The sequence below is a fragment of the Cuculus canorus genome, chromosome 34, assembly GCF_017976375.1.
Source record: "Cuculus canorus isolate bCucCan1 chromosome 34, bCucCan1.pri, whole genome shotgun sequence".
Lineage (NCBI taxonomy): Eukaryota > Metazoa > Chordata > Aves > Cuculiformes > Cuculidae > Cuculus > Cuculus canorus.
Window position 1 is genome coordinate 1,053,337 of NC_071434.1, and position 26,658 is coordinate 1,079,994.

Here is a 26,658-nt window from a genome sequence, read left to right on the forward strand (position 1 = left end):
CCTTTTTTCACCCATTTCCTGAGGTGATTTTGGTGTAGAAAGTCGCTTAAACATTGGTTTTTTGTAAGAGGGAGAAAACTCTGAGGGAAACGGTGATGTTGGATGCAGAGAGAGCGAAGAATTGAGGGGGTTTCACCCCAAATCCCTTTCCGAGCGCTTTGGCCACGGTCCCTCTCCTGTTGGGCTCAAAAAGGGGCATTTTGGGTAAAAAACAAAGCTGGAAATCCGCAGTTTTCAGCTCAGTGCGGAGGTTTCAGGCATCCCCGTAGGTTTGAGGCTGAAATCTGTACTTTGGGCATTAAAAAAACAGCTTAAATCAACCCCAAAGAAATGAGAGGTCTCTGGGGGTGGTTATGGGCTCATTTTGAGGGGTTTTAGTGCTTTCCCGGTTAACAAAACCCCCAAGTTTTACCCTCAGCAGCGCCTTTGGAGCCTCAGCTGAAACCTCAGGTTTGAGGGGGAAAGCGGAGTCGCCAATTCGACAGAAAATGCCTTAAAAAGGACCCCCAGACCCGGTACTTGGGGGGAAAAAAGCAGCTTTTGGGGGTATTTTCGCACAGAAAGTGTAAATTCAGACAGAAATAATAAATAAATAGGTTTTAAAGCGGAAATAGGTGGGGGTTGTGCTTAAAAAGCAGCCAGAAATGGGCAAATGGCTAAAAATCATCTCTAAAGTGAATTTTTTTGCTGCAGAAAGTAAAGCTTGAGGGTCAGGGCTGTCCCTGGGGCTAAAATAGAGGGGGGAAAGCCCAGTTTTGGGGGTCTCGTGGGGGAATAATGAGGTAAAATCGTTATCATGGCAGCAAAATGTCGGTAAAAAACCCACACCCGGAGCCTCCAAACTGCTTCGTCACTGGGTTTAATTAACCCCGAGTGGCTTTAATTAGCGTGGTTGGGCTTTAATTACAGCTTAGGGGTGGGTGGTTGTCCCCCCCCAAACAGCTCTTTTTTGGGGTTCCTGCCCTAAAATGCCCCAAAATGATAGAAAAAAGGGGGTTTTTTTGTGTTTTCTTTGGAAGGGGCTCTGCGGTGACTCAGCGCGGCCTCAAAACGGGGCGAAAAGGAGGGATTTGGGTCTGTTTTTGTGCGAAAGAATAAGTGACGAAGGGTCCTTTGTGTTGGTTGAAAAGGGGGAAAAATGGTTATTTAAAAAAAATGGCATTTTTGGGGGTTTTATTTTTGGAAAGGGGCGAAAATGGAGGCGTAGAAAGGGCCGTGTGGGGATTGCTGGGAGGAAAATGGGTGAAAAAAAGGCTTTTAGGGGGGTTTGTGCCCCTCGCCTCAAACTTCACTCCCATTTTCCCCTTCTCGGTGACCGTTTTGGGGAGAAAAAGGGCCTTTTTGGTGAAGGATGACGCAGCAAAAGCAGAAATGACGTGAAATAGCATGAAATAAATAGCGAAGATGCTCCAGAAAGGTCAAATTCAGTTTTTTTTGTGCAGAAGATGCAAAGAGGAGCAAAATTTGTGTTCATTTTAACCGTTTTCACGCTGAATCCCACAGCGGGGGGCGAATGCTGCCGGTTTCTGCCTCGTTTATGGGGGGAAAAGAGGGAAAAAAGGAGAAAAGGGGGGAAAACAGACAAAAAGAAGCAGCGAGGCCTTCAGGACGTGGGGGATTTTTTTGGGTTTGTGCCCTTTTTTGGGTGATTTCGGGGACTATTTTCTCTCCCCCCCCTTTGGCGGAGGCGCACGCGGCGGTGCTGCGGCGGTGCTGCGGATCCGCCTTTATAAAGAGGGGGCGGGAGGTTCCCCGCCAGGAAACGGCCCCGAATCCGCCCGAAATCGACCCAAAACGGCTCTCTCAGAGGCTCCGCAGATCCGATGAAAACGGCGGAGCCTGAAAGGGAAGCGCTGAAAGCTGCTCGGGTTTGGGGGGGGGGAAAAAAAGCTCTTCAAAATGCACGGTTTGAGCGAAAAGAGCGCGAAAAAGGCTCTGTTTTGGGAAAAGGAGCTCCTAAAACGCTTAAATTTGGGGAGAAAAGAGCCCCTAAAATGCTTTATTTGGGGGGAAAGCTCCTGAAATGCTCTATTTCAGCAGAAAAAGAGCTCCTAAAATGTTTTTAGATTAAACAAAGCTCCTGAAATGCTCTATTTCAGCAAAAAGAGCTCTTAAAATGCTTTTAGATTGAACAAAGCTCCTGAAATGCTCTATTTCAGCAAAAAGAGCTCCTAAAGTGCTTTATTTTAAACAAAGCTCTTGAAATGCTCTATTTCAGCAAAAAGAGCTCTTAAAGTGCTTTATTTTAGATCGAACAAAGCTCCTGAAATGCTCTATTTCAGCAAAAAGAGCTCTTAAAATGCTTTAAATTAAGCAAAGCTCTTGAAATGCTCATTTTCAGCAAAAGAAGAGCTCCTAAAATGCTTTTAAATTAAGCAAAGCTCCTGAAACGCTCTATTTCAGCAAAAAGAGCTCCTAAAATGCTTTATTTTAGAAGAAAATCGAAAGCCGCTCGATTTCGGGAAAAAAAAAAGAGCTCCTGAAACGCTTTATTTTAGCAAAGGGCTCTTAAAACCGCTTAATTTTCGGGGGGAAAAGCTCTTAAAGCTGTTTTTTTCCCCAAGAAAAGCTCTTAAAATGCTTTGCGTTTAGAGGAAAAAAAAAAAAAGCTTTTAAAATGTTTTATTTTTAGGGAAAAAGCTCAAAATTTAAAAAAAAAGGAAAATTTAATATTTTTTTTTAAAGGAAAGCGCTTAAAATGGTTTTGTTTTGGCAGCAAAGCTGAAGCCGCTGTGCGTGAGGAGAACTCGGGGCCGTTTCCTCTCCAGCTCCTAAAGCCGAGGGGGTCTTCCCCCCAAACCCGGGCGATGCCAAAGCTCCAAAAGCGGCTTTTTTTTACCCCAGAAAAGGCGTTAAAGCCGTTTTATTCCTGCGGAACAGAGCTCTGGGAGCGGCTTTTTCTAATCCTTGCGCTGCTGGAATTGGGGTTTGGGGCGAAAAGCGTCGAGTTTGGGGCAGAGCGCGGAGGTGATCCTCCAGGAGGCTCCGACGGGGGGAAAAATGGACATTTGGGGGCAAAGGCATCGGCTGAGAAGAGGGAGAGGAGAGCAGCGTCGAGAGAAAATGGGACCAAAGAGAGGAAAATAGGAAAGAAAGGAGGAAAATGGAAGAAAAAAAGGAAAATGGAAGGAAAAAGAAGGGAAGTAGGAAGAAAGAAAATAGAAAAAAGAAAATATAGAAAAAAGAAAATATAGAAAAAAAGAAAATAGAAAAAAGAAAATATAGAAAAAAGAAAATAGAAAAAAAGAATATAGAGAAGAGGAAGTAGAAAAGAGGAAATAGAAAAGAGAAGGAAAATAGAAAAAAAGAAAGAAAATAGACAAAATGAACATAAAGATATAGAGAAAAGGAAATACAGAATGCAGAGGGAAAGAAATAGAAAATATAGGAAGAAAATACGGAAAAAATAGAAAATACAGAAAAAATATAAAATACAGGAAGAAAATACAGAAAAAATAGAAAATACAGAAAAAATAGAAAATACAGAAAGAAAATACAGAAAAAATAGAAAATACAGAAAGAAAATAGAAAATACAGAGAGAAAAAACCCAAAGAAAATAGAAAATACAGAAAGAAAACAGTAAAGAAAATTGAAAAAGAAATAGGACGAAATGTGTAGAAATAAAAGAAAGAAAATGGAAGAAAATAGAAAAAAGAACATAGAAAAAAGAAAATAGAAAAATGAGAAAATGGAAAACAAAAATAGAAAATAATAGAAAGCAGAAAAAAGGGAACAGAAATGGACATACAAAAAAAATAGAAAAAAGAAAATAAAAGAAAATAGAAAAAAGAAAATAGAAAAAAAGAAAACAGAAAAAAGAAAACAAAAAAAAAAGAAAATAAAAAAAGGCAATAGAAGAAAATAGAAAAAAGAACCCAAAGAAAGAAAATAGAAAAGATAGAAGAAAAAGTAAAGTGGAAGTAGAAAAGATAGAAGAGAAAACTAAAAGGAAAGTAGAAAAAAAATAGAAGAGGAAAAAAGAAAATAGGAACAATAGAAGAAAAAAACGAAAATAGAAAAAGTAGAAGAGGAGGAAAAGGAAAAGAGAAGAAGGAGAAGCTGAGGCGAAGCCGGAGCCGCCGCGAGGGAAGAGGCGAAAAACCAGGAAAAAGGGCCAATAGGGAGCGCGAAGCGAGGCCGAAGGGCCCGGGGGGGCTGCGCGGGCGCGGCGTCACCCCAAACTCTTGTTTTTTCTTCGAACCCCCCCAGAATTGGGGCTAAAAACCCCCCACCTCGCGCCCGGCTCCGGCTGCGCCGCAGTGAGTGCTCCGAAATCCCCCGTTTCGTACCCCAAAAACGGTGCCGTGGGGTGGCGGGGGGGGGGGTGGAAAAAGGGGTGAAAGGGGGAGGGGGGTCTCGAGTGTTTTTGCCCCCTCAGAAAAGCAGGAAAACGCAGAGGAAAAACAAAAAAGGCAGGAAAAAAAAAAGCCAGGAAAGGTAAAAAAGCGACGACAGGGCTCGGGGTTTGCCCGAAAAAGGCGTATTTGCCCCCAAAACGCGCGGGAGCCTTCCTTGAGTCCAGGTTGAGGCAGGAGGAGCCGCTGGAAGTAAGGAATTTTGCCTTCAATTGGGGATTTTGGGGGGGTTTGGGGAGGGGCAGCGGGATTTGGGGTGACTCCAACCCCGGCAGAGGCAGCGGGGAGGAAAAAGTGGGGTTTTGGCCCCAAAAATGGGGTGTTGGGTTGGGTTGGGGGGCGCAGGGAGGGGGCGGGGGGGGGCAGTAACCTCTGTCTCCAGGTTTTCTCCATAAACAGCCCCAGAATGGTTAAATGGGGGCGTTGTACCCCAAAAAATACCCCAGCACAGCCGGAAGGGTAGGAGCCAGCGAGAGGGAATCCAGGCAAAACCACCCCAAAAATCGCTTCGTGCCCCCCACACCTTCCCCCCTTTCTCCCCAAATCCGCACCGATCGGGACCGCGATACGGTTTTGGGGCGATTCCGGATTATTTAGGGAGGGGGGGGAAGCTGTGGATTTGGGGCGATTCCGGTTTTTCTGCGGGGAATGGGGGGGGAGGCTGTGGATTTGGGGCGATTGTGGCCAATTTATGGGGTGGTTTTGGAGTTGGGGGCGATTCTGGATGGTTTAGGGATGGTTATGGATTTGGGGCGATTCCGGATGGTTTAGGGGTGGTTGTGGATTTGGGGCAATTCCGGATGGTTTTGGGTGGGTTTGGATTTGGGGCGATTCCGGTCTTTTTTAGGGTGGCTGTGGATTTGGGGCGATTCTGGTCTTTCTTGGGGGTTCTGTGGATTTGGGGTGATTTTGGCCGGTTTAGGGTGGCTGTGGATTTGGGGCGATTCTGGTCTTTTTTGGGGGTTCTGTGGATTTGGGGTGATTTTGGCCGGTTTAGGGGTGGCTGTGGATTTGGGGTGATTCTGTCTGGTTTTGGGTGGGTTTGGATTTGGGGCGATTCCGGTCTTTTTTAGGGGCGCTGTGGATTTGGGGTGATTTTGGCCGGTTTAGGGGTGGCTGTGGATTTGGGGCGATTCTGTCTGGTTTTGGGTGGGTTTGGATTTGGGGCGATTCCGGTCTTATTTAGGGGCGCTGTGGATTTGGGGTGATTTTGGCCGGTTTAGGGTGGCTGTGGATTTTGGGGCGATTCCGGTCTGTTTAGGGTGGCTGTGGATTTGGGGCGATTCTGGCCGGTTTGGGGGGGATTCTCTGGATTTGGGGCGATTCCGGTCATTCCGGGGAGGCTGCGGATTTGGGGTGATTATGACTGTTTCGGGGGGTTCTGTGGTTTTGGGGCGATTCCGGCTGTTTTGGGGGGGTCTATGGTTTTGGGGCGATTCCGGCCGTTGCGGTGGGTCGCGCGCGGCGCCTGCACCCCCAGACCCGCCTCCCCTTCCCCTCCCAGCGCCGAAACGGGGCAAACGGGGGCATTTTGGGGTGCTTATCCCCCCCAAAACCAGCGCTGACGGGGTGATGGGGGGGGGTGTGTCTCTGGGTCTTTGTTCCAGACCCCCCCAGGCCGGCGCCCACGAAGCCGAAAACGCCCAGAAAGAGGTTTTATGCCGCGTAGGGATGAGTAAAAACGGGCATTTCTGCTGCTTGCACCCCAAAATTGAGAAATCGGCCCAAATTGGCCGCGAGGGGGGGGGGGGGTTTGCCGCTTTTCCCCCCCAATTCCGCTTCCCCTCCTTATCCAGAAATTGGAAATGGACCCCAAAAAGGCCCAAACCGCCCCAATCCCTGGAAGCTTTAACGCAAAAATGTGGGTTTTCGTCCTAAAAATCTGCTTATTCAGCATCTTGGCATGTGCTGGGGAGGGGGGGGGGGGAGGCTTTTTTAACCGTTTTCCCAGTTTTTTTCCCCAAAAACCGGTAGGAGTTGAGGAAGAGCCGCAGGATTTTTGGGTAGGGAAAAGCTGAGCCATTTTGGGTTGGTTTTTTTTCTTCTCGTTGTTGTTGTTTTGTTGTTTCTCTCCCCCCCAACGCATTCGACAGTGCCCAAAACGGCCTCGATTCGCCCCAAACCGGACACGTGGGTACAAAAATGGCTAAAAGCGAGAATTCCCCCCCAAAAAATCAGAGCAGGAAAGGTGAGCCGAGTGGAGGGAGGAACCGCCTTCCGAGCCCCGTTTGGATTCTGACCCAAAACGTTGAATTCTGTGACAAATTTGCGAGGGGCCCTGACCCAAAACCGCAAGTTTTGAGCCCGATTGGTGATGGGGACTTCTGCCTGACCCAAACCTTTAATTTCTGAGCCCATTTTGCACCCGACACAACCCCCCCGGCAGCCCCTGAGCTGCTTTCTTGGGGTTATTTCAGGCAGATTTGGGGCTGAACCCTATCGTTTTCGGTGCCCCCCAAAGCCCCCCCCCCAGTGCCCCCCAAAACCCGCAGGGTGGGGGGGAGGGTCCCCGCTCGCCGTTTTGGGGAGGTTTTTTCTTTTCCTGCGAGAACCCCCCTCGTTGTCGCAGGTTTTGCTTTTTCGCCTCCGCACCCAAAACGGCCCAAATTTCACACCACCAGCCCCCCAAAGAAAAAAAAGCAAAAGGCGTCGGTGGTGGCACCTCCGGGGGTGACCCCGGAGCGGGGTTCGACCCCCCGCGGCGCCCGCAGCTGACACAGCCAACACCCCCATTTCTGGGCCCGATCGGAGGGGATTGTGACCCCAAACCCCCCATTTCTGGGCCCGATCGGAGGGGATTTGGACCCCAAAACCCCATTTCTGAGCCCGATTGGAGGGGATTCGGACCCCAAAACCCCATTTCTGGGCCCGATCGGAGGGAATTCGGACCCCAAAACCCCATTTCTGAGCCCGATGGGAGGGGATTTGGACCCTAAAATCCCATTTTTGAGTCCGTTTTGAGGGGATTCAGACCCCAAACCCCCATTTCTGAGCCCGATTGGAGGGGATTCGAACCCAAACCCCCATTTCTGAGCCTATTTGGAGGGGATTCGAACCCAAACCCCCCATTTCTGAGCCCGATTGGAGGGGATTCGAACCCAAACCCCCATTTCTGAGCCCGATTGGAGGGGATTCGAACCCTAAACCCCCATTTCTGAGCCTATTTGGAGGGGATTCGAACCCAAACCCCCCATTTCTGAGCCCAATTGGAGGGGATTTGGCCCCAACACCCCCATTTCTGAGACCATTTGGAGGGGATTGTGACCCCAAAACCCCATTTCTGAGCCCAATTGGAGGGGATTGTGACCCCAAAACCCCATTTCTGAGCCCAATTGGAGGGGATTGTGACCCCAAAACCCCATTTCTGAGCCCATTTGGAGGGGATTCAGACCCAAAACCCCCATTTTTGAGACCAATTGGAGGGGATTTCTACCCAAAACCCCCATTTTTTAGTCCAATTGGAGGGGATTCCGACCCAAACCCCCCATTTCTGAGCCCATTTGGAGGGGATTCGAACCCAAAACCCCCATTTCTGAGCCCATTTGGAGGGGATTCAGACCCCAAACCCCCATTTCCAGCCCTATTTTGGGGGGTCCTGACCCCACGCCCGTCTTCTGAGCTCGACTCTCGGGGTCCTGCCCCATATCGCGATAGGGACCTCCAAGTCCAGCAGCTGCCCCTCCACCCCAAGGCCCCTCCTGCTTTGGGGACCCCTCCCCCCGGTCTGGGGGCAGAGGGTACCCTCATATCGCGATGAAGACCTTGTGTCACGACAGAACTCCGTTCCTTCGAGGAGCCCACGTGGGGATCTGTCCCCCGTATGTCGCGACAGGAGCTGCGTATCGCAACAGACCCCCCCCCTCCGCTGACCAATAAACTCACTCAGACCCCGCCCGCTTCGAGTCCTGTCTCATTGATGGGGGGAGGGTCACGTGGCTCCCTGTGACGTCACTGCGCGCTGACCACGCCCCCTTCAGACACCGCCTCTCAAGCTGAGCCCCAACGCTACGTCACCAGTGGCCCCGCCTACCGTATCTAGCCACGCCCCCGCGCTTCTGTCTCACCGGCTCCAGGCCCCGCCCATTCGAGGACACACCCACCGCATATAGCACTGCCCCGTCTAGCCCCGCCCCCTCAAGCCCTGCTTCCAATGCTACGTCACTCCTGCCCACCCATGCCCCGCCCACTACTCTAGCCCCGCCTCTTCCGGTTTCTCACAGCCCCCGCCCCCCCCCCGCACTGCCACGTTAGGGACCTCCGAGGCCCCTCCCACTCTGGAGGCTCCGCCCATTCCGCGACAATCCCGCTTCCTCAAGCCCCGCCCAACTCATTCGAGACACGTCCCTTATGAGGCTCCGCCCTACACCACGCCTGAAGCCCCGCCCTTTCCACCGCCAGCTCGCCAAAGCCCCGCCCTCCTGATAAGCCATCAGCTAAGCCCCGCCCACGTCCGCCCCAGTCCAAGCCCCGCCCCTTCCGGCCCGGCACCGGAAGTTGCCGCGTCCCCCGTTTCCCCCCGCAGTTTCACGATGTGGTTTTTCTCCCGCGATCCCGCTCGGGATTTCCCGTTCGAGCTGTGCCCCCCCGAGCCCCCCCCGGACCCCGACCCGGACCCGGACCCGGACCCGCACCCGGACCCGCTCTGGCGGCTGCAGCCGGGGCGCCGCAAGGTGTGTCCGTGGGAACCCCCCGTGTGCCCCTCAGCCCCCCCAGAGCCCCCCCATGTCCCCCTGTCCCATTTCCCCCTGTCCCCCCCGTGTCTCCGTGTGCCCCTCAGCCCCCCAGGGCCCCCCCATTTCCCCCTGTCTCCCCCATTTCCCCCTGTCCCCCCCATGTCCTCCTCTCCCCCCATTTCCCCCTGTCCCCCCATTTCCCTCTGTCCCCCCATGTCCCCCCCCGTGTCTCCGTGGGCCCTTCAGCCCTCCCCATGTCCCCCTGTCCCCCCTATTTCCCCCTGTCCCCCCCATGTCCTTCTCTCCCCCCATTTCCCTATGTCCCCCCCGTGTCTCCGTGGGCCCCTCAGCCCCCCAGGGCCCCCCCATTTCCCCCTGTCCCCCCATGTCCCCCCCATGTCCCAATGTCCCCCCATTTCCCTCAGCCCCCCCGTGTCCCCCCATTCCCCCTGTCTCCATGTCCTCCTGTCCCCCCATTTCCCCCTGTCCCCCCATGTCCCCCCCGTGTCCTAATGTCCCCCCATTTCCCTCAGCCCCCCCATGTCCCCCCGTCCCCCCATTTCTCCGTGTCCCCTCCCATCCCCCCCATTTCCCCCTGTCCCCCTGTATCTCCATAAGCCCCTCAGCCCCCCCATTTCCCCCTGTCCCCCCCAAACCCCGGGGGTTCCCACTTGTGTCACCCCGTGCCCCCAGACCCCCCCCGTGTCCCCCTCCCTGTGTCCTCAGGGCCCCCCCATGTCACCCTGTCATCCCTGTCCCCCCCCCTCCTTGTGTCCCCCTCACCCCCCCCAGTGTCCCCCTATGTCCCCCCAACCTGACGGGGCCCGTCTTCATTCTTTGTCCCTCTGTCCGTCCCCCCCCAAGTCTTACAGGGTCCTAGTGCCCCCCCCCCCCCCCCTAGTGTCCCCCTGTGTACCCCCAGCCTGATGGGGTCCCCGTGTGTGTGTGCCCCCCCCATTGCCCCCCCATACCTGATGAGGTCCCTGTGTCCCCCCTGTGTCCCCCCCGAAGCTGATGGGTCCTTGTTTCCCCCCCCGAGGCTGATGGGTCCCTGTGTGTCCCCCCCTTTGTCCCCCCCCGAGGCTGATGGGTCCCTGTGTCCCCCCCTGTGTCCCCCCCGAGGCTGATGGGTCCCTTTGTCCCCCCCCGAGGCTGATGGGTCCCTGTGTCCCCCCCTGTGTGTCCCCCCCGAGGCTGATGGGTCCCTGTGTCCCCCCTTTGTCCTCCCCCGAGGCTGATGGGTCCCCGTGTCCCCCCCCAGGCGGACGGCACCCCCGTTTCGGTGTTCACCCACACCCTGGGGGACGCGGGGGACGCGGCGCTGGCACGGGCGGCGCTGAGGCGGCTGCGCACCCTGCGGCACCCCGCGATCCTGGGCTACCTGGACAGCCTGGAGGTGGCACTGGGGGGCACTGGGAGGGGACTGGGGGACACTGGGAAGGGAGTAGGGGGCACTGGGAGGGAGTAGGGGGCACTGGGAGGGACTGGGGGACATTGGGAGGGAGTAGGGGGCACTGGGAAGGGAGTAGGGGGCACTGGGAAGGGACTGGGGGACACTGGGAAGGGACTGGGGGGGCACTGGGAGGGACTTGGGGGCACTGGGAGGAACTGGGGGCACTGGGGAGGGACTGGGAGACACTGGGAAGGGAGTAGGGGACCTGAATAGGCTCAAAATGTGGGGACTGGGAGGGAGTAGGGGGCACTGGGAAGGGACTGGGGGGCACTGGGAGGGAGTAAGGGGCACTGGAGGGGACTGGGGGACACTGGGAAGGGAGTAGGGGGCACTGGGAAGGGACTGGGGGGCACTGGGAGACACTGAGAAGGGAGTAGGGAGCACTGGGAGGGAGTAGGGGACCTTGGCAGCCTCAAACTGGGGAGACTGGGGGCACTGGGAGGGACTGGGGGACACTGGGAAGGGAGTAGGGGGCACTGGAAGGGACTGGGAAACACTGGGAAGGGAGTAGAGGGCGCTGGGAAGGGACTGGGGGGCACTGGGAAGGGACTGGGGGGCACTGGGAGGGACTGGGGGACACTGGGAAGGGACTGGGGGGCACTGGGAAGGGAGTAGGGGGCACTGGGAAGGACTGGGGGGCACTGGGAAGGGACTGGGGTCACTGGGAGGGAGTAGGGGACCTGGATAGCCTCAAACTGGGGAGACTGGGGGGCACTGGGAGAGACTGGGGCACCTAGCCAGCCCCAAAATGGGAGGACTGGGAGGGTACTGGGGATACTGGGGTGCCTGGGCAGCCTGGAGTTGGGACTGGAGGGGCACTGGGAGGGACGGGGGGGAACTGGGAAGCACTGGGGGGCACTGGGGAGGGAGTAGGGGACATGGGCAGCCGCAGACTGGGAAGACTGGGGGATACTGGGAATACTGGGGTAGTTGAACATTATTGAGGGGGGACTGAGGGGCTCTGTGGGTTTGGGGGGTGGTTTGGGGGTCTGGGGGTGATTTGGGGGGGTCTGACTGGTGATTTGGGGTCTGGGGGTGGTTTCGGGGCATCTGTGGGGTGATTTGGGAGGGTCTGGGTGTGATTTGGGGGGGTCTGGGGGTGATTTGGGGTGATCTGGTGGTGATTTGGGGGGGTCTGGGGGTGATATGGGGTCTGGGGGTTATTTGGGGGGTGATTTGGGGAGTCGGGAGTGATTTGGGGGGTTCTGGGGTGATATGGGGTTATTTGAGGGGTGCTTTGGGGGGGTCTGGGGGGTGATTTGGGGTCTGGGGGGTGGTTTGGAGGGGTCTGAGTGGTGATTTGGGGTCTGAGGGTGGTTTCGGGGCATCTGTGGGGGGATTTGGGAGGGTCTGGGGGTGATTGGGGGGGTCTGGGGGGTGATTTGGGGGATCTGGGGGGTGATTTGGGGGGTCTGGGGGTGATTTGGGGGATCTGCGGGTGATTTGGGGGGGTCTGAGTGGTGATTTGGGGTCTGGGGGTGATTTAGGGGGTCTGGGGGGTGATTTGGGAGGATCTGGGGGGTGATTTGGGGGGGTCTGAGTGGTGATTTGGGGTCTGGGGGTGATTTAGGGGGTCTGGGGGGTGATTTGGGAGGATCTGGGGGGTGATTTGGGGGGGTCTGAGTGGTGATTTGGGGGGGTCTGGGGGTGATTTGGGGTCTGGGGGGGTCTGGGGGTGATTTGGGGGATCTGGGGGTGATTTGGAGGGTGATTTGGGGGGATCTGAGAGCTGATTTGGGGTCTGGGGGTGGTTTCGGGGCATCTGTGGGGGGATTTGGGGGGGCTCTGGGGGTGCTTTGGGGGGTGCTTTGGGTCTGGGGGTGCTTTGTGGTCTGGGGGTGATTTACGGGGTGATTTGGGGGGGTCTGGGGGGTGCTTTGGGTCTGGGGGGTGCTTTAGGGGGTGCTTTAGGGGGTGCTTTGGGTCTGGGGGTGCTTTAGGGGGTGCTTTGGGGGGTGCTTTGGGTCTGGGGGTGCTTTGGGGGCTTGTGGTGGTGATTTGGGGGGTGCTTTGGGTCTGGGGGTGCTTTAGGGGGTGATTTGGGGGGGTCTGGGGGGTGCTTTGGGTCTGGGGGTGCTTTGGGGGGTGCATTGGGTCTGGGGGTCCCCCCGTGTCACCCGGTGCCCCCCGTTTTCCCCCCCCCGCAGACGGAGCAGACGCTGTTGGTGGTGACAGAAGCGGTGACGCCGCTGCGGCTGCACCTGCGCCGGTGCCCCCCCCGCGCCGACGGGGGGTGCCAGGAGGTGGCCTGGGGGGTGCACCGCCTGCTGGTGGGGGGGGGGGGCACCCCGGGGGTGCGGGGGGGGCACCAAATACTGGAGAGGGGGGGATTGGGGGTGTCAGGGGGGGCATTAAGTACCGGAGAGGGGGATATTGGGGGGTTGGGGGGGCATTAAATAGCATTGGGGGGTCGGGGGGGGGGCACCAAATACTGGAGAGGGGGAATTGGGGGGGTCAGGGGGGGCAATAAATGCCATTGGGGGGGTCTGGGGGGGCATTAAATACCATTGGGGGGGTCGGGGGGGCATTAAATAGTGGAGAGGGGGAATTGGGGGGGTCTGGGGGGGCATTAAATAGCAGAGAGGGGGAATTGGGGGGTCTGGGGGGGCATTAAATACCATTGGGGGGGTCGGGGGGGGCATTAAATAGCGGAGAGGGGGAATTGGGGGGGTCTGGGGGGGGCATTAAATAGCAGAGAGGGGTATTTGGGGGGGTCTGGGGGGGCATTAAATACCATTGGGGGGGTCGGGGGGGGCATTAAATAGCGGAGAGGGGGAATTGGGGGGGTCTGGGGGGGGCATTAAATAGCAGAGAGGGGTATTTGGGGGGGTCGGGGGGGCATTAAATACCATTGGGGGGGTCGGGGGGGCATTAAATAGTGGAGAGGGGAATTTGGGGGGGCATTAAATACCATTGGGGGGGTCTGGGGAGGTATTAAATAGCGGAGAGGGGGAATTGGGGGGGTCGGGGGGGGCATTAAATAGTGGAGAGGGGTATTTTGGGGGGTCTGGGGGGGCATTAAATACCATTGGGGGGGTCGGGGGGGCACTAAATAGTGGAGAGGGGAATTTGGGGGGGCATTAAATACCATTGGGGGGGTCGGGGGCGTATTAAATAGTGGAGAGGGGGATTGGGGGGGTCAGGGGGGCATTAAATAGCAGAGAGGGGGAATTGGGGGGGTCGGGGGGGCATTAAATAGTGGAGAGGGGTATTTGGGGGGGTCTGGGGGGGCATTAAATACCATTGGGGGGGAATTGGGGGGGTCGGGGGGGCATTAAATTCGGGGGGTCTCTGGGGTTCGGGGGGGTCTGTGGGGTTCGGGGGGGGTCTCTGAGATTGGGGGGGGTCTCTGGGGTTCGGGGGGGGTCTCTGGGTTGGGGGGGGTCTCTGGGGTTCGGGGGGTCTCTGGGGTTCAGGGGGTGTCTCTGGCATTGGGGGGGGTCTCTGGGATTTGGGGGGTCTCTGGGGTTCGGGGGGGGTCTCTGGGATTGGGGGGGTCTCTGGGGTTTGGGGGGGTCTCTGGGGTTCAGGGGGTGTCTCTTGGTTTCGGGGGGGGGGTCTCTGGGATTGGGGGGGGTCTCTGGGGTTCGGGGGGGTCTCTGGGGTTAAGGGGGTGTCTCTGGGATTCGGGGGGGTCTCTGGGATTGGGGGTGTCTCTGGGGTTCGGGGGGGTCTCTGGGATTCGGGGGGGTCTCTGGGGTTCGGGGGGGGTCTCTGGGATTCGGGGGGGTCCCTGGGGTTCGGGGGGGGTCTCTGGGATTGGGGGGGGTCTCTGGGGTTCAGGGGGTGTCTCTTGGTTTTGGGGGGGGTCTCTGGGATTTGGGGGGGGTCTCTGGGGTTCAGGGGTGTCTCTGGGGTTCGGGGGGGTCCCCAATTCCCGGGTGCCCCCCCAGACGGCGCTGTCGTTCCTGGGGGGTTCGGGGCTCGTTCACCGCTCTCTCGGCGTCGGCGCCGTCTTCGTGGATCCGGGGGGGGAATGGAAACTTGGGGGGCTCGAAAGGGTGGGGGGGACAACGGAAGAGCCCCCCCCGCTGCCCCCCGGCACCCCCCCCCGCCCCCAGGACCCCCCCGAGCTCAGCGACCCCTCCCGAGGCCGAGGGGAGCCCTGGTGAGAGGGGGGGGGGGCACCCCCATTTCTCTCGGCAGGGGGTCACTGGAGTTTGAGGGGGCTTTGGGGGGGCTCTAAGGGGGTTTGGGGGGTCCCTGGAGCTCGGGGGGCTTTGGGGGGGTGGTCTGGGGGTCATTTAGGGGGTCTGGGGGTGATTTGGGGGGTTTTGGGGTGATCTGGAGGTGATTTGGGGGGGCCTGGGTGGGATTTGGGGGGGTTTGGGGGTGATTTGGGGTGACCTGGGGTGATGTGGGGGTTCTGGGGTGATTTGGGGGGTAATTTGGGGGGTCTGGGGGTGATTTGAGGGTCTGGGGGTGATTTGGGGGGTCTGGGGGGATTTGGGGGGTAATTTGGGGGGTCTGGGGGTGATCTGGGGGGATTTGGGGGGTAATTTGGGGGGTCTGGGGGCGATTTGGGGGTCTGGAGGTGGTTTGGGGGGTCTGGAGGGGGATTTGGGGGTCTGGGGGTGATTTAGGGGGGTCTGGGGGTGATTTGGGGGTCTGGAGGTGGTTTGGGGGGTCTGGAGGGGGATTTGGGGGTCTGGGGGTGATTTAGGGGGGTCTGGGGGTGATTTGGGGGGTGATTTGGGGGGTCCGGGGCTGATATGGGGGGGTCTGGGGGTTGATTTGGGGGGTAATTTGGGGGGTTTGGGGGTGATTTGGGGGTCTGGGGGTTGATTTGGGGGTTATTTGGGGGGTCTGGGGCTGATATGGGGGTGATTTGGGGGGTCTGGGGGTGATTAGGGGGTGATTTGGGGGGGTCCGGGGAGTGATTTGGGGGTGATCTGGGGGGTGATTTGGGGTCTGGGGGTGATTTGGGGGGTAATTTGGGGGGGTCTGGAGCTGATTTGGGGGGGATTTGGGGTCTGGGCATGATTTGGGGGGTCTGGGGGGGTTTTGGGGTGATCTGGGGGTGATTTGGGGTCTGGGGGTAATTTCGGGGGTTCTGGGGGTGATTTGGGGGGTCTGGGGGGTGATTTGGGGGTGATCTGGGGGTGATTTGGGGGGTCTGGGGGGTGATTTGGGGGTGATCTGGGGGTGATTTGGGGGTCTGGGGAGTGATTTGGGCTCTGGGGGGGTTTTGGGGTGATCTGGGGGGTGATTTGGGGGGTCTGGGGGTGATTTGGGGTCTGGGTCGCAGAGTGGAGGCCATGGGGAGTTTTAGGGGGTTCCCTGTCGGTTTTGGGGGGTCTCTGGGGAGGTTTTGGGGTGCAGGGGGGTCCCTGGAGCTCTGGGGGTGGTTTTGGGGGGGCTGTGTGTGTGTTTTGGGGTGCCGGCACCCCCCTTTCTCAGCTCAATCTCCCTGGGGGGTTTTAGGGGTCTCTCTGGGGGTTTTGGGGGGGCTCTGGGGAGGTTTTGGGGTGCAGGGGGGGGTCCCTGGAGCTCTGGGGGTGGTTTTGGGGGGGCTGTGTGGTTTTAGGGGGTTCCCTGGCGGTTTTGGGGGGCTCTGGGGAGGTTTTGGGGTGCAGGGGGGGGTCCCTGGAGCTCTGGGGGTGGTTTTGGGGGGGCTGTGTGGTTTTAGGGGGTTCCCTGGCGGTTTTTTGGGGGGTTCTGGGGAGGTTTTGGGGTGCAGGGGGGGGGGTCCCTGGAGCTCTGGGGGTGGTTTTGGGGGGGCTGTGTGGTTTTAGGGGGTTCCCTGGCGGTTTTTGGGGGGCTCTGGGGAGGTTTTGGGGTGCAGGAGGGTCCCTGGAGCTCTGGGTGGGGTTTTGGGGGGGCTGTGTGTGTGTTTTGGGGTGCCAGCCCCCCCTTTCTCAGCTCAATCTCCCTGGGGGGTTTTAGGGGTCTCTCTGGGGGTTTTGGGGGGTTCTGGGGAGGTTTTGGGGTGCAGGGGGGTCCCTGGAGCTCTGGGGGTGGTTTTGGGGGGGCTGTGTGGTTTTAGGGGGTTCCCTGGCGGTTTTTGGGGGGTTCTGGGGAGGTTTTGGGGTGCAGGGGGGGGTCCCTGGAGCTCTGGGGGTGGTTTTGGGGGGGCTGTGTGGTTTTAGGGGGTTCCCTGGCGGTTTTTGGGGGGCTCTGGGGAGGTTTTGGGGTGCAGGAGGGTCCCTGGAGCTCTGGGTGGGGTTTTGGGGGGGCTGTGTGTGTGTTTTGGGGTGCCGGCACCCCCCTTTCTCAGCTCAATCTCCCTGGGGGGTTTTAGGGGTCTCTCTGGGGGTTTTGGGGGGGCTCTGGGGAGGTTTTGGGGTGCAGGGGGGGGTCCCTGGAGCTCTGGGGGTGGTTTTGGGGGGGCTGTGTGGTTTTAGGGGGTTCCCTGGCGGTTTTGGGGGGTTCTGGGGAGGTTTTGGGGTGCAGGGGGGGATCCCTGGAGCTCTGGGGATGGTTTTGGGGGGGCTGTGTGGTTTTAGGGGGTTCCCTGGCGGTTTTGGGGGGGCTCTGGGGAGGTTTTGGGGTGCAGGGGGGGTCCCTGGAGCTCTGGGGGTGGTTTTTGGGGGGCTGTGTGGTTTTAGGGGGTTCCCTGGCGGTTTTGGGGGGTTCTGGGGAGGTTTTGGGGTGCAGGGGGGGTCCCTGGACCTCTGGGGGTGGTTTTGGGGGGGCTGTGTGTGGTTTTGGGGTGCCAGCCCCCCCTTTTTCTCAGGGCGGGGGATATGTGGCGCCTCGGGTGCCTCATTTGGGAGGTGTTCAATGGACCTCTGGCGCGAGCGGCGGAGCTGCGCTGCCTCGACAGGGTCAGAGCGAACCCCAAAACCCCCCGGAACCCCCAAAACCCCAACACCCCCCCCAAAACCCCAGTACCCCCCCAGGAACCCCCCAAAACCCCAATACCACCCCAGGAACCCCCCAAAACCCCCCTGGAACCCCCAAAACCCCAACACCCCCCCCCAGGAACCCCCCCAAACCCCCCCCAGAAACCCCCCAAAACCCCAATACCCCCCAGGAACCCCCAAAACCCCCAGGAACCCCTGGAACCCCCCAAAACCCTCCCCAGAACCCCCCAAAACCCCAATACCCCACCCAGGAACCCCCCAAAACCCCCCCAAGAACCCCCCAAAACCCCACCGGAACCCCCAAAACACCCCCCCCCCCCCCCCCCCCAGGAACCCCCCAAAACCCTCCCGGAACCCCCAGGAACCCCAAACACCCCCCAGGAACCCCCAAAACCCCCCAGGAAGCCCCAAAACCCCAACACCCCCCACCAGGAACCCCCAAAACGCCCCAGGAACCCCCCAAAACCCCAACACCCCCCCCAGGAACCCCCAAAACCCCCAACCCCCACTAGGAACCCCCCAAAACCCCCCCCCAGGAACCCCCAAACCCCCCCAGGAACCCCCAAAACCCCAACACCCCCCCCAGGAACCCCCCCAAACCCCCCCCCGAAAGCCCCCAAAACCCCAATACCCCCAGGAACCCCTGGAACCCCCCAAAACCCTCCCCAGAACCCCCCAAACACCCCAAACCTCCCCCAGGACCCCCCAACCCCCCCAGGAACCCCCCAAACCCCCCCTGGAACACCCCAAAACCCCAACCCCCCCCCAGGAACCCCGCCAAACACCCCAACCCCCACCAGGAACCCCCGAAAAACCTCCTGGAACACCCCCAAACCCCCCCAAGAACCCCCCTAAACCCCACCGGAACCCCCAAAACACCCAACTCCCCCCAGGAACCCCCCAAAACCCTCCCGGAACCCCCAAAACCCCAACACCCCCCAGGAACCCCCAAAACCCCCCAGGAAACCCCAAAACCCAATACTCCCCCCAGGAACCTCCAAAACCCCCCAGAACCCCCCAAAACCCCAATACCCCCCCCAGGAACCCCCAAAACCCCCAGGAACCCCTGGAACCCCCCAAATCCCTCCCCAGAACCCCCCAAAACCCCAATACCCCCCAGAACCCCCCAAAACCCCAACAACCCCCAGGAACCCCCCCCCAAAACCACCCCGGAACCCCCCAAAACCCCAGTGCCCCCCAGGAACCCCCCAAAACCCTCCCCAGAACCCCCCAAACACCCCAAACCTCCCCCAGGACCCCTCAAATCCCCCCCCCAGGAACCCCCCAAACTCCCCCCGGAACCCCCCAAAACCCCAACACCCCCAGGACCCCCCAAAACCTTCCCTGGAACCCCCCCAAAACCCCCCAGGAACCCCCCCGAAACCCCAATACCCCCCCAGGAACCCCCAAAACCCCCAACCCCCCCCAGGAACCCCCCAAAACCCCAATACCCCCCCCGGAACCCCCAAAACCCCAACAACCCCCAGGAACCCCCCAAAACCACCCCAGAACCCCCCAATACCCCACCCCCAGGAACCCCCCAAAACCCCAACACCCCCACCCAGGAACCCCCCCAAAACCCCAATACTCACCTGGAACCCCCAAAACACCCCCAAATCCCCTCTATTCCCCAAATCCCCTCTATTCCCCCCCAAATCCCCTCTGTGCCCCCCAAATCCCCCCCAAATCCCCTCTGTGCCCCCCAAAATCCCCTCTGTGCCCCCCAAATCCCCCCCAAATCCCCTCTGTGCCCCCCAAAATCCCCTCTGTGCCCCCTGAATCCCCCCCAACCCCCCCAAATCCCCCTCTGTGCCCCCCAAATCCCCCCCTGTGCCCCCCAAATCCCCTCTGTTCCCCCCAAATCCCCTCTATTCCCCCCCAAATCCCCTCTGTGCCCCCCAAATCCCCCCAAATCCCCCCCTGTGCCCCCCAAATCCCCTCTATTCCCCCCCAAATCCCCCCCAAATCCCCTCTATTCCCCCCAAAATCCCCTCTGTGTCCCCCCAAATCCCCCCCCAAATCCCCTCTGTGTCCCCCAAATCCCCTCTATTTCCCCCCAAATCCCCCTCTGTGTCCCCCCAAATCCCCTCTGTGTCCCCCCAGATCCCCCCCAAATCCCCTCTGTGCCCCCCAAATCCCCTCTGTGCCCCCCAAATCCCCCCCAAACCCCCCCCCGTGCCCCCCGAACCCCGCCCGTGACGCCCCGAATCCCCTCTGTACCCCCTCAGCTGCCGCAGTCGCTGCTGCCGGAGTTCTGCGAGTTGGTGGCGGCGGAGCCGCGGTTGCGTCCGGCGCCGGAGCGGCTGCTGCAGCGCCTGCAGCTCCCGGGGCGCTTCCTCCACTGCGCCCTCGTCCGCTCCGCGCACTTCCTCGAGCGCTTCCAGGTCCGCAATACGCATTCCCCTTCCGTCCCCTTCCCATCCCCTTCCGTCCCCGTTCCTGTCCCCCATCCCTGTGCCTTTCCAATCCCGTTCTATCCCGTTCTATTCCGTTCTATCCTATTCTATTCTGTTCTATCCCATTTTATCCCGTTCTATCCCGTTCTATCCCATTCCATCCCTTTCCCGTTCTATCCCCGTTCTATCCCGTTTCTGTCCCCCATCCCTGTTCCCTTCCAATCCCATTCTATCCCATTCTATCCTATTGCCGTTCTATCCCATTCCCATTCTATCCCGTTCTATCCCGTTCTATCCCATTCCCGTTCTATCCTGTTGCCATTTAATCCCGTTCTATCCCGTTCTATTCCGTTCTATTCCGTTCTATCCCGTTCTATTCCATTCTATCCCATTCTATCCCGTTCTATCCCGTTCTATGCCATTCCCGTTCTATCCCGTTCTATTCCATTCTATCCCATTCTATCCCGTTCTATTCCGTTCTATCCCGTTCTATTCCATTCTATCCCATTTTATCCCGTTCTATCCCGTTCTATCCCGTTCTATTCCATTCTATCCCGTTCGATCCCGTTCTATCCCGTTCTATCCCATTCCCATTCGATTCCGTTCTATCCCATTCCCATTCTATTCTGTTCTATCCCATTCTATCCCTTTCCCGTTCTATCCCATTCCTGTCCCCCATCCCTGTTCCCTTCCAATCCCATTCTATCCCATTCTATCCCGTTCTATCCTGTTCCATCCCTGTTTCTGTCCCCCATCCCTTTTCCCTTCCAATCCCGTTCTGTCCCATTCTATCCCGTTCCCATTCTATCCCGTTCTATCCCGTTCTATCCCATTCTATCCCGTTCTATCCCGTTCTATCCCATTCCCGTTCTATCCTGTTGCCATTTTATCCCATTCTATCCCGTTCCCATTCTATTCTATTCCATTCCATCCCATCCTATCCCGTTCTATCCTGTTTTATCCCCTTCCTGTTCTATCCTGTTCCATCCCTTTGTATCCCGTTCTATCCCGTTCCCATTCTATTCTATCCCGTTCTATCCTGTTCTATCCCATTCGATTCCATTCTACCCCGTTCTATCCCGTTCCCATTCTATCCCATTCCCATTCTATTCTATTCTGTCCTGTTCTATCCCATTCCCGTTCTATCCCGTTCTATCCCATTTTATCCCGTTCCATCCTGTTGATGTTCTATCCCATTCCATTCCCATTCTCTCCCATTCTGTTCTATCCTGTTCCCATTTTATCCCATTTTATCCCATTTTATCCCATTTTATCCCGTTCCATCCCATTCTATCCCGTTCTATCCCATTCTATCCCATTCCATTCCCGTTCTCTCCCGTTCCATTCTATCCTGTTCCCGTTTTATCCCGTTCTATCCCTTTCTCTCTGGTTCTATCCCATTCCGTTCCTGTTCTCTCTTGTTCTGTTCTATCCTCTTCCCATTCTATCCCATTTTATCCCATTTTATCCCATTCTCTCCCGTTCTATCCCGTTCCGTTGTATCCCGTTCTCTCCCATTCCATTCTCTCCCGTTCCGTTCCCGTTCTCACCCTCTCCCGTTCCATTCCCGTTCCGTTCTGGTTCCGTTCCCGTTCTCACCCTCTCCCGTTCCGTTCCGGTTCCGTCTCCGTGGGGTTTATTCCGCGCGGGATTCCTGTTCCCATTTTATCCCGTTCTATCCCATTCTTTCCCGTTCCGTTCTCTCCCATTCTCTCCCATTTTATCCCATTCTTTCCGGTTCCGTTGTATCCCGTTCTCTCCCATTCCATTCTCTCCCATTCCGTTCCCGTTCTCACCCTCTCCCATTCCGTTCCATTCCCGTTCCGTTCCGGTTCTGTTCCCGTTCTCTCCCATTCCATTCCCGTTCCGTTCCATTCCCGTTCCGTTCCCGTTCCGTTCTGGTTCCATTCCCATTCCGTTCCCATTCTCACCCTCTCCCGTTCTGTTCCGGTTCCGTTCCCATTCTCTCCCATTCCATTCCCATTCTCTCCCGTTCCATTCTCACCCTCTCCCGTTCCATTCTGGTCCCGTTCCGGTTCCGTTCCCGTTCTCACCCTCTCCCGTTCCATTCCGGTTCCGTTCCGGTTCCGTTCCCGTTCTCACCCTCTCCCGTTCCGTTCCGGTTCCGTTCCGGTTCCGTTCCCGTTCTCACCCTCTCCCGTTCCATTCCGATTCCATTCCGGTTCCGTTCCCGTTCTCACCCTCTCCCATTCCATTCCGGTTCCATTCCAGTTCCGTTCCTGTTCTCACCCTCTCCCGTTCCGTTCCGGTTCCATTCCGGTTCCGTTCCCGTTCTCACCCTCTCCCGTTCCGTTCTGGTTCCGTTCCCGTTCCGTTCCGGTTCCGTTCCCGTTCCGTTCCGGTTCCGTTCCCGTTCTCACCCTCTCCCGTTCCGTTTCCGTTCCCGTTCCCGTTCCGGTTCCGTTCGGTTCCGTTCTCCGTGGGCTCCCCCCCTCCGCTGGGGCTGTGCCGCAGGTGGAAGAGGCTCCGGAGCGCCGTCGGTTCCTCTCGGAATTGGGGTCCCTTTTGCCGTCTCTGCCTCCGTCCTTCCGGCGCCACAAAGTGCTGCCGCGGCTCCTCCACCACCTCCGCTTCGGCACCGCCGACGCCGACGCCCTCGCACCCCTCCTGCGGGTGGGACCCCCAAATCCCACCAAAATCCCACCCTGTACCCCAAAATCCCGCCCCGTACCCCCAAAATCCCACCCCAGACCCCCAAATCCCACCCCGGACCCCCCAAATCCCACTAAAATCCCACCCCGGACCCCCAAAATCCCCCCAAAATCCCACCCCGGACCCCCAAATCCCCTCAAAATCCCACCCTGTACCCCAAAATCCCACCAAAATCCCACCCCGTACCCCCAAATCCCACCAAAATCCCACCCCTGTACCCCCAAAATCCCACCCCGTACCCCCAAATCCCACCCCGGACCCCCAAATCCCACCCCTGTACCCCTAAATCCCACCAAAATCCCACCCCGGACCCCCAAATCCCCCCAAAATCACACCCTGTACCCCCCAAATCCCCCCCTGCTCCAGGTGGGACCCCAAAATATCCCCCAAAATCCCCCCCTGCTCCAGGTGGGACCCCAAAATATCCCCCAAAATCCCCCCCTGCTCCGGGTGGGACCCAAAATCTCCCCCTGTACCCCCCAAATCCCTCCTGCTCCGGGTGGGGACCCCAAAATCCCCCCCAAATCCCCCCTTAACCCCCCCTGTACCGCCCCCCCCACCTCCATGTGGGACCCCCAAATCCCCCCTTTACCCCCTGTACCCCCCCCCCAGCTCCATGTGGGACCCCCAAATCCCCCCTTAACCCCCCTGTACCCCCCCCTCTGCTCCATGTGGGACCCCCAAATCCCCCCTTAACCCCCCTGTACCCCCCCTGCTCCATGTGGGACCCCCAAAACCCCCCTGTACCCCCCCCCTGCTCCATGTGGGACCCCCAAATCCCCCCCTGTACCCCCCCTCATCTCCATGTGGGACCCCCAAATCCCCCCTTAACCCCCCTGTACCCCCCCCAGCTCCATGTGGGACCCCCTAAATCTCCCCCAAATCCCCCATTTGCTCCAGGTGGGGGACCCCAAAACCACTCTAACTGCTCCCTTGTGCCCCCCAATCCCCCCTTAACCCCCCTGTACCCCCCCCTCTGCTCCATGTGGGACCCCCAAATCCCCCCTTAACCTCCCTGTACCCCCCCTTGCTCCATGTGGGACCCCCAAATCCCCCCCAAATCCCCCATTTGCTCCAGGTGGGGGACCCCAAAACCACCCTACCTGCTCCCTGGTGCCCCCCAACCCCCTTCTGCCCCCCCTGCCCCCCCAATTTTGCCCCCCCAGGTGGCGTCGGAGCTGCCGCCCCCCGAGTTCGAGGCGCAGATCCTCCCGGTCCTCGTGCGCCTCTTCTCCTCCCCCGACCGCGCGCTGCGCATGCGGCTGCTGCAGCAGGTGGGGGGCGCCCCATAGCGGGGGGGCAGCGCTGGGGGGCGCCCCATAACCGGGGGGCAGAGCTGGGGGGCGCCCCAGAGCCGGGGGGCAGCGCTGGGGGGCGCCCCATAGTGGGGGGGCAGAGCTGGGGGGCGCCCCAGAGCGGGGGGGCAGAGCTGGGGGGCGCCCCATAACCGGGGGGCAGAGCTGGGGGGCGCCCCAGAGCCGGGGGGCAGCGCTGGGGGGCGCCCCAGAGCCGGGGGGCAGAGCTGGGGGGCGCCCCATAACCCCACAGCCGGGGGGCAGAGCTGGGGGGCGCCCCAGAGCCGGGGGGCAGAGCTGGGGGGCGCCCCATAGCGGGGGGGCAGAGCCGGGGGGCGCCCCATAGTGGGGGGGCAGAGCTGGGGGGCGCCCCATAGCCGGGGGGCAGAGCTGGGGGGCGCCCCATAGCCGGGGGGCAGAGCTGGGGGGCGCCCCATAGCGGGGGGGCAGAGCTGGGGGGCGCCCCATAGTGGGGGGGCAGAGCTGGGGGGCGCCCCAGAGCCGGGGGGGCAGCACTGTGGGGCAGGGACAGCGCTATGGGGCGCCCCATAGCTGGGGGGGCAGCGCTGTGGGGGCACCTCAACCTCTGAACAGCGTTGTAGAGTTTTTGGGGTGCACAGGGGTGTTTTGGGGTGGTTTTGGGCCCCATCGGGGCCGTTTGGGGGCTCTTTGGGGTTCTTTTGGGGCAGTTTGGGCGGTTTTTGGGGTGCAGTTGGTTTTGGGGTCCCCCTCAGCTCAAGCGCTGAACAGCGCTTTAGGGTTTTTGGGGTGCTCAGGGGTGGGTTCGGGCCCCATGGGAGCCGTTTTGGGGCTCTTTGGGGCTCTTTCGGAGCGGTTCGGGGCTCTTTCTTTGGGGTTCTTTTGGGGCGTAGTTGGTTTGGGCGGTTTTTGGGGTGCAGTTGGTTTTGGGGTCCCCCCCCTCGAGCTCTGAACAGCGCTGTAGAGTTTTTGGGGTGCACAGGGGTGTTTTGGGGTGGTTTTGGGCCCCATCGGGGCCGTTTGGGGGCTCTTTGGGGTTCTTTTGGGGCAGTTTGGGCGGTTTTTGGGGTGCAGTTGGTTTTGGGGTCCCCCCACCTCGAGCTCTGAACAGCGCTATAGATTTTTGGGGTGCACAGGGGTGTTTTGGGGTGGTTTGGGGCCCCATCGGGGCCGTTTTGGGGTTCTTTCGGGGCAGTTTGGGGCTCTTTCTTTGGGGTTCTTTTGGGGCGCAGTTGGTTCGGGCGGTTTTTGGGGTGCAGTTGGTTTTGGGGTCCCCCTCAGCTCGAGCTCTGAACAGCGCTGTAGAGTTTTTGGGGTGCACAGGGGTGTTTTGGGGCCCCATCGGGGCCGTTTTGGGGTTCTTTCAGGGCGGTTTGGGGCTCTTTCTTTGGGGTTCTTTTGGGGCGCAGTTGATTTGGGCGGTTTTTGGGGTGCAGTTGGTTTTGGGGTCCCCCTCAGCTCGAGCTCTATGTGGATCTCCTCCCCGCGGACGTTGTGGACTCTCAGATTTTCCCCCACGTGGCTCAGGGGTTCCTCGACGCCAACGCCGCCATCCGCGAGCAGACGGTCAAGGTTTGGGGGGGGGGACCCCAAAACTGGGGGGGGACCCCAAAATTGGGAGAAGAGGCAGAAGGGAGGAAAGGAGAACCCCAGAATTAGGAAGGGGGGGGGGAGGAGAGCTGGGGGGGGGCCCAAAATGGTGGGGAGGGGGGGCACAGTGGGGGGGGGGGACCCCAAAACTTGGGGGGGGGGCAGCACCCCAAAACAGGAGAGGGGGTAGAATTGGGGGGGGGCGGCCCTAAAGGGGTTTGGGGGGAGCTCAAAGGGATTTGGGGGGGCTCAAAGGGATTTGGGGGGGCTCAAGGGGTTTGGGGGGGCTCAAGGGGTTTGGGGGGGCCCTGAGGAGTTGTTGGGGGGGGGCTCAAGGGGGTTTGGGGGGGGCTCAAAGGGTTTGGGGGGGCCCTGAGGAGGGGTTTCGGGGGGCTCAAGGGGTTTGGGGGGGCCCTGAGGAGTTGTTTGGGGGTCTCAAGGGGATTTGGGGGGGCTCAAGGGCTTTGGGGGGGCTCAAGGGCTTTGGGGGGGGCCCTGAGGAGGGGTTTGGGGGGATTTGGGAGTCACAAAGGGGATTTGGGGGGGAGCAGAAGGATTTGGGGGGGCCCTAAAGGGGTTTGGGGGGTTTGGGGGTCACAAAGGGGATTTGGGGGGGAGCAGAGGGATTTGGGGGTCTCAAAGGGTTTTGGGGGGACCTTAAAGGGTTTTGGGGGAGCTCAGAGGGAGTTGGGGGGGCCCTAAAAGCTTTTTGGGGGGTGGGGGGGGACCTCAAAGGGGATTTGGGGGGGGCTCAGAGGGATTTGGGGGTCTCAAAGGGATTTGGGGGGGCCCTAAAGGAATTTGGGGGGATTTTGGGGGGGTTTAGGGGAGCTCAAAGGGATTTGGGGGGGGACATGGGGGTTTTTGGGGGGCCCTGAGGGGTTTTTGGGGGGGTTTGGGGGAGCTCAGAGGGATTTGGGGGTCTCAAAGGGCTTTGGGGGTGGTTTTGGGGGTCTCAAAGGGATTTTGGGGGTTCTCAAAGGGCTTTGGGGGTCTGAGATGATTTTGGGGGGTCCCCCCTCCCCCTAACCTGTACCCCCTTTCCCTGCCGATAGGGTTTGGAGTGTCTCAAAGGGATTTTGGGGGGGGGACAGAGGGATTTGGGGGAGCCTAAAAGCTTTTTGGGGGGGTTGGGGGAGCTCAGAGGGATTTGGGGGTCTCAAAGGGATTTTGGGGGGGGTCTCAAAGGGCTTTGGGGGTCTGAGATGATTTTGGGGTCCCCCCACTAATGTGTACCCCCTTCCCCCCCCCCCCCCCAGTCAATGGTGCCGCTGGCGCCGAAGGTGTGGGGGGGAGGGCCTATAGGGTTTGGAGTGTCTCAAAGGGATTTTGGGGGGGGGGGGACAGAGGGATTGGGGGGGGGCCTAAAAGCTTTTTGGGGGGGTTGGGGGCGCTCAGAGGGATTTGGGGGTCTCAAAGGGATTTTGGGGGGGGTCT

At 59.0% G+C, this 26,658-nt stretch overlaps 1 protein-coding gene across 1 annotated transcript in view; it reads left to right on the forward strand.

Annotated features, from left to right (window-relative positions):
- The first annotated feature begins 8,870 nt into the window (after nt 1-8,870).
- SCYL1 (SCY1 like pseudokinase 1) overlaps nt 8,871-26,658 on the forward strand; it is a 30,594-nt gene continuing 12,806 nt past the window's right edge. The window contains 9 exon segments of the mRNA XM_054052466.1: nt 8,871-9,026; nt 10,291-10,425; nt 12,630-12,752; nt 14,376-14,590; nt 17,159-17,249; nt 19,517-19,672; nt 22,160-22,318; nt 23,524-23,631; nt 25,090-25,203. Of these exon segments, the coding sequence (XP_053908441.1) occupies nt 8,886-9,026; nt 10,291-10,425; nt 12,630-12,752; nt 14,376-14,590; nt 17,159-17,249; nt 19,517-19,672; nt 22,160-22,318; nt 23,524-23,631; nt 25,090-25,203 (1,242 nt within the window). The 5' untranslated portion in view covers nt 8,871-8,885.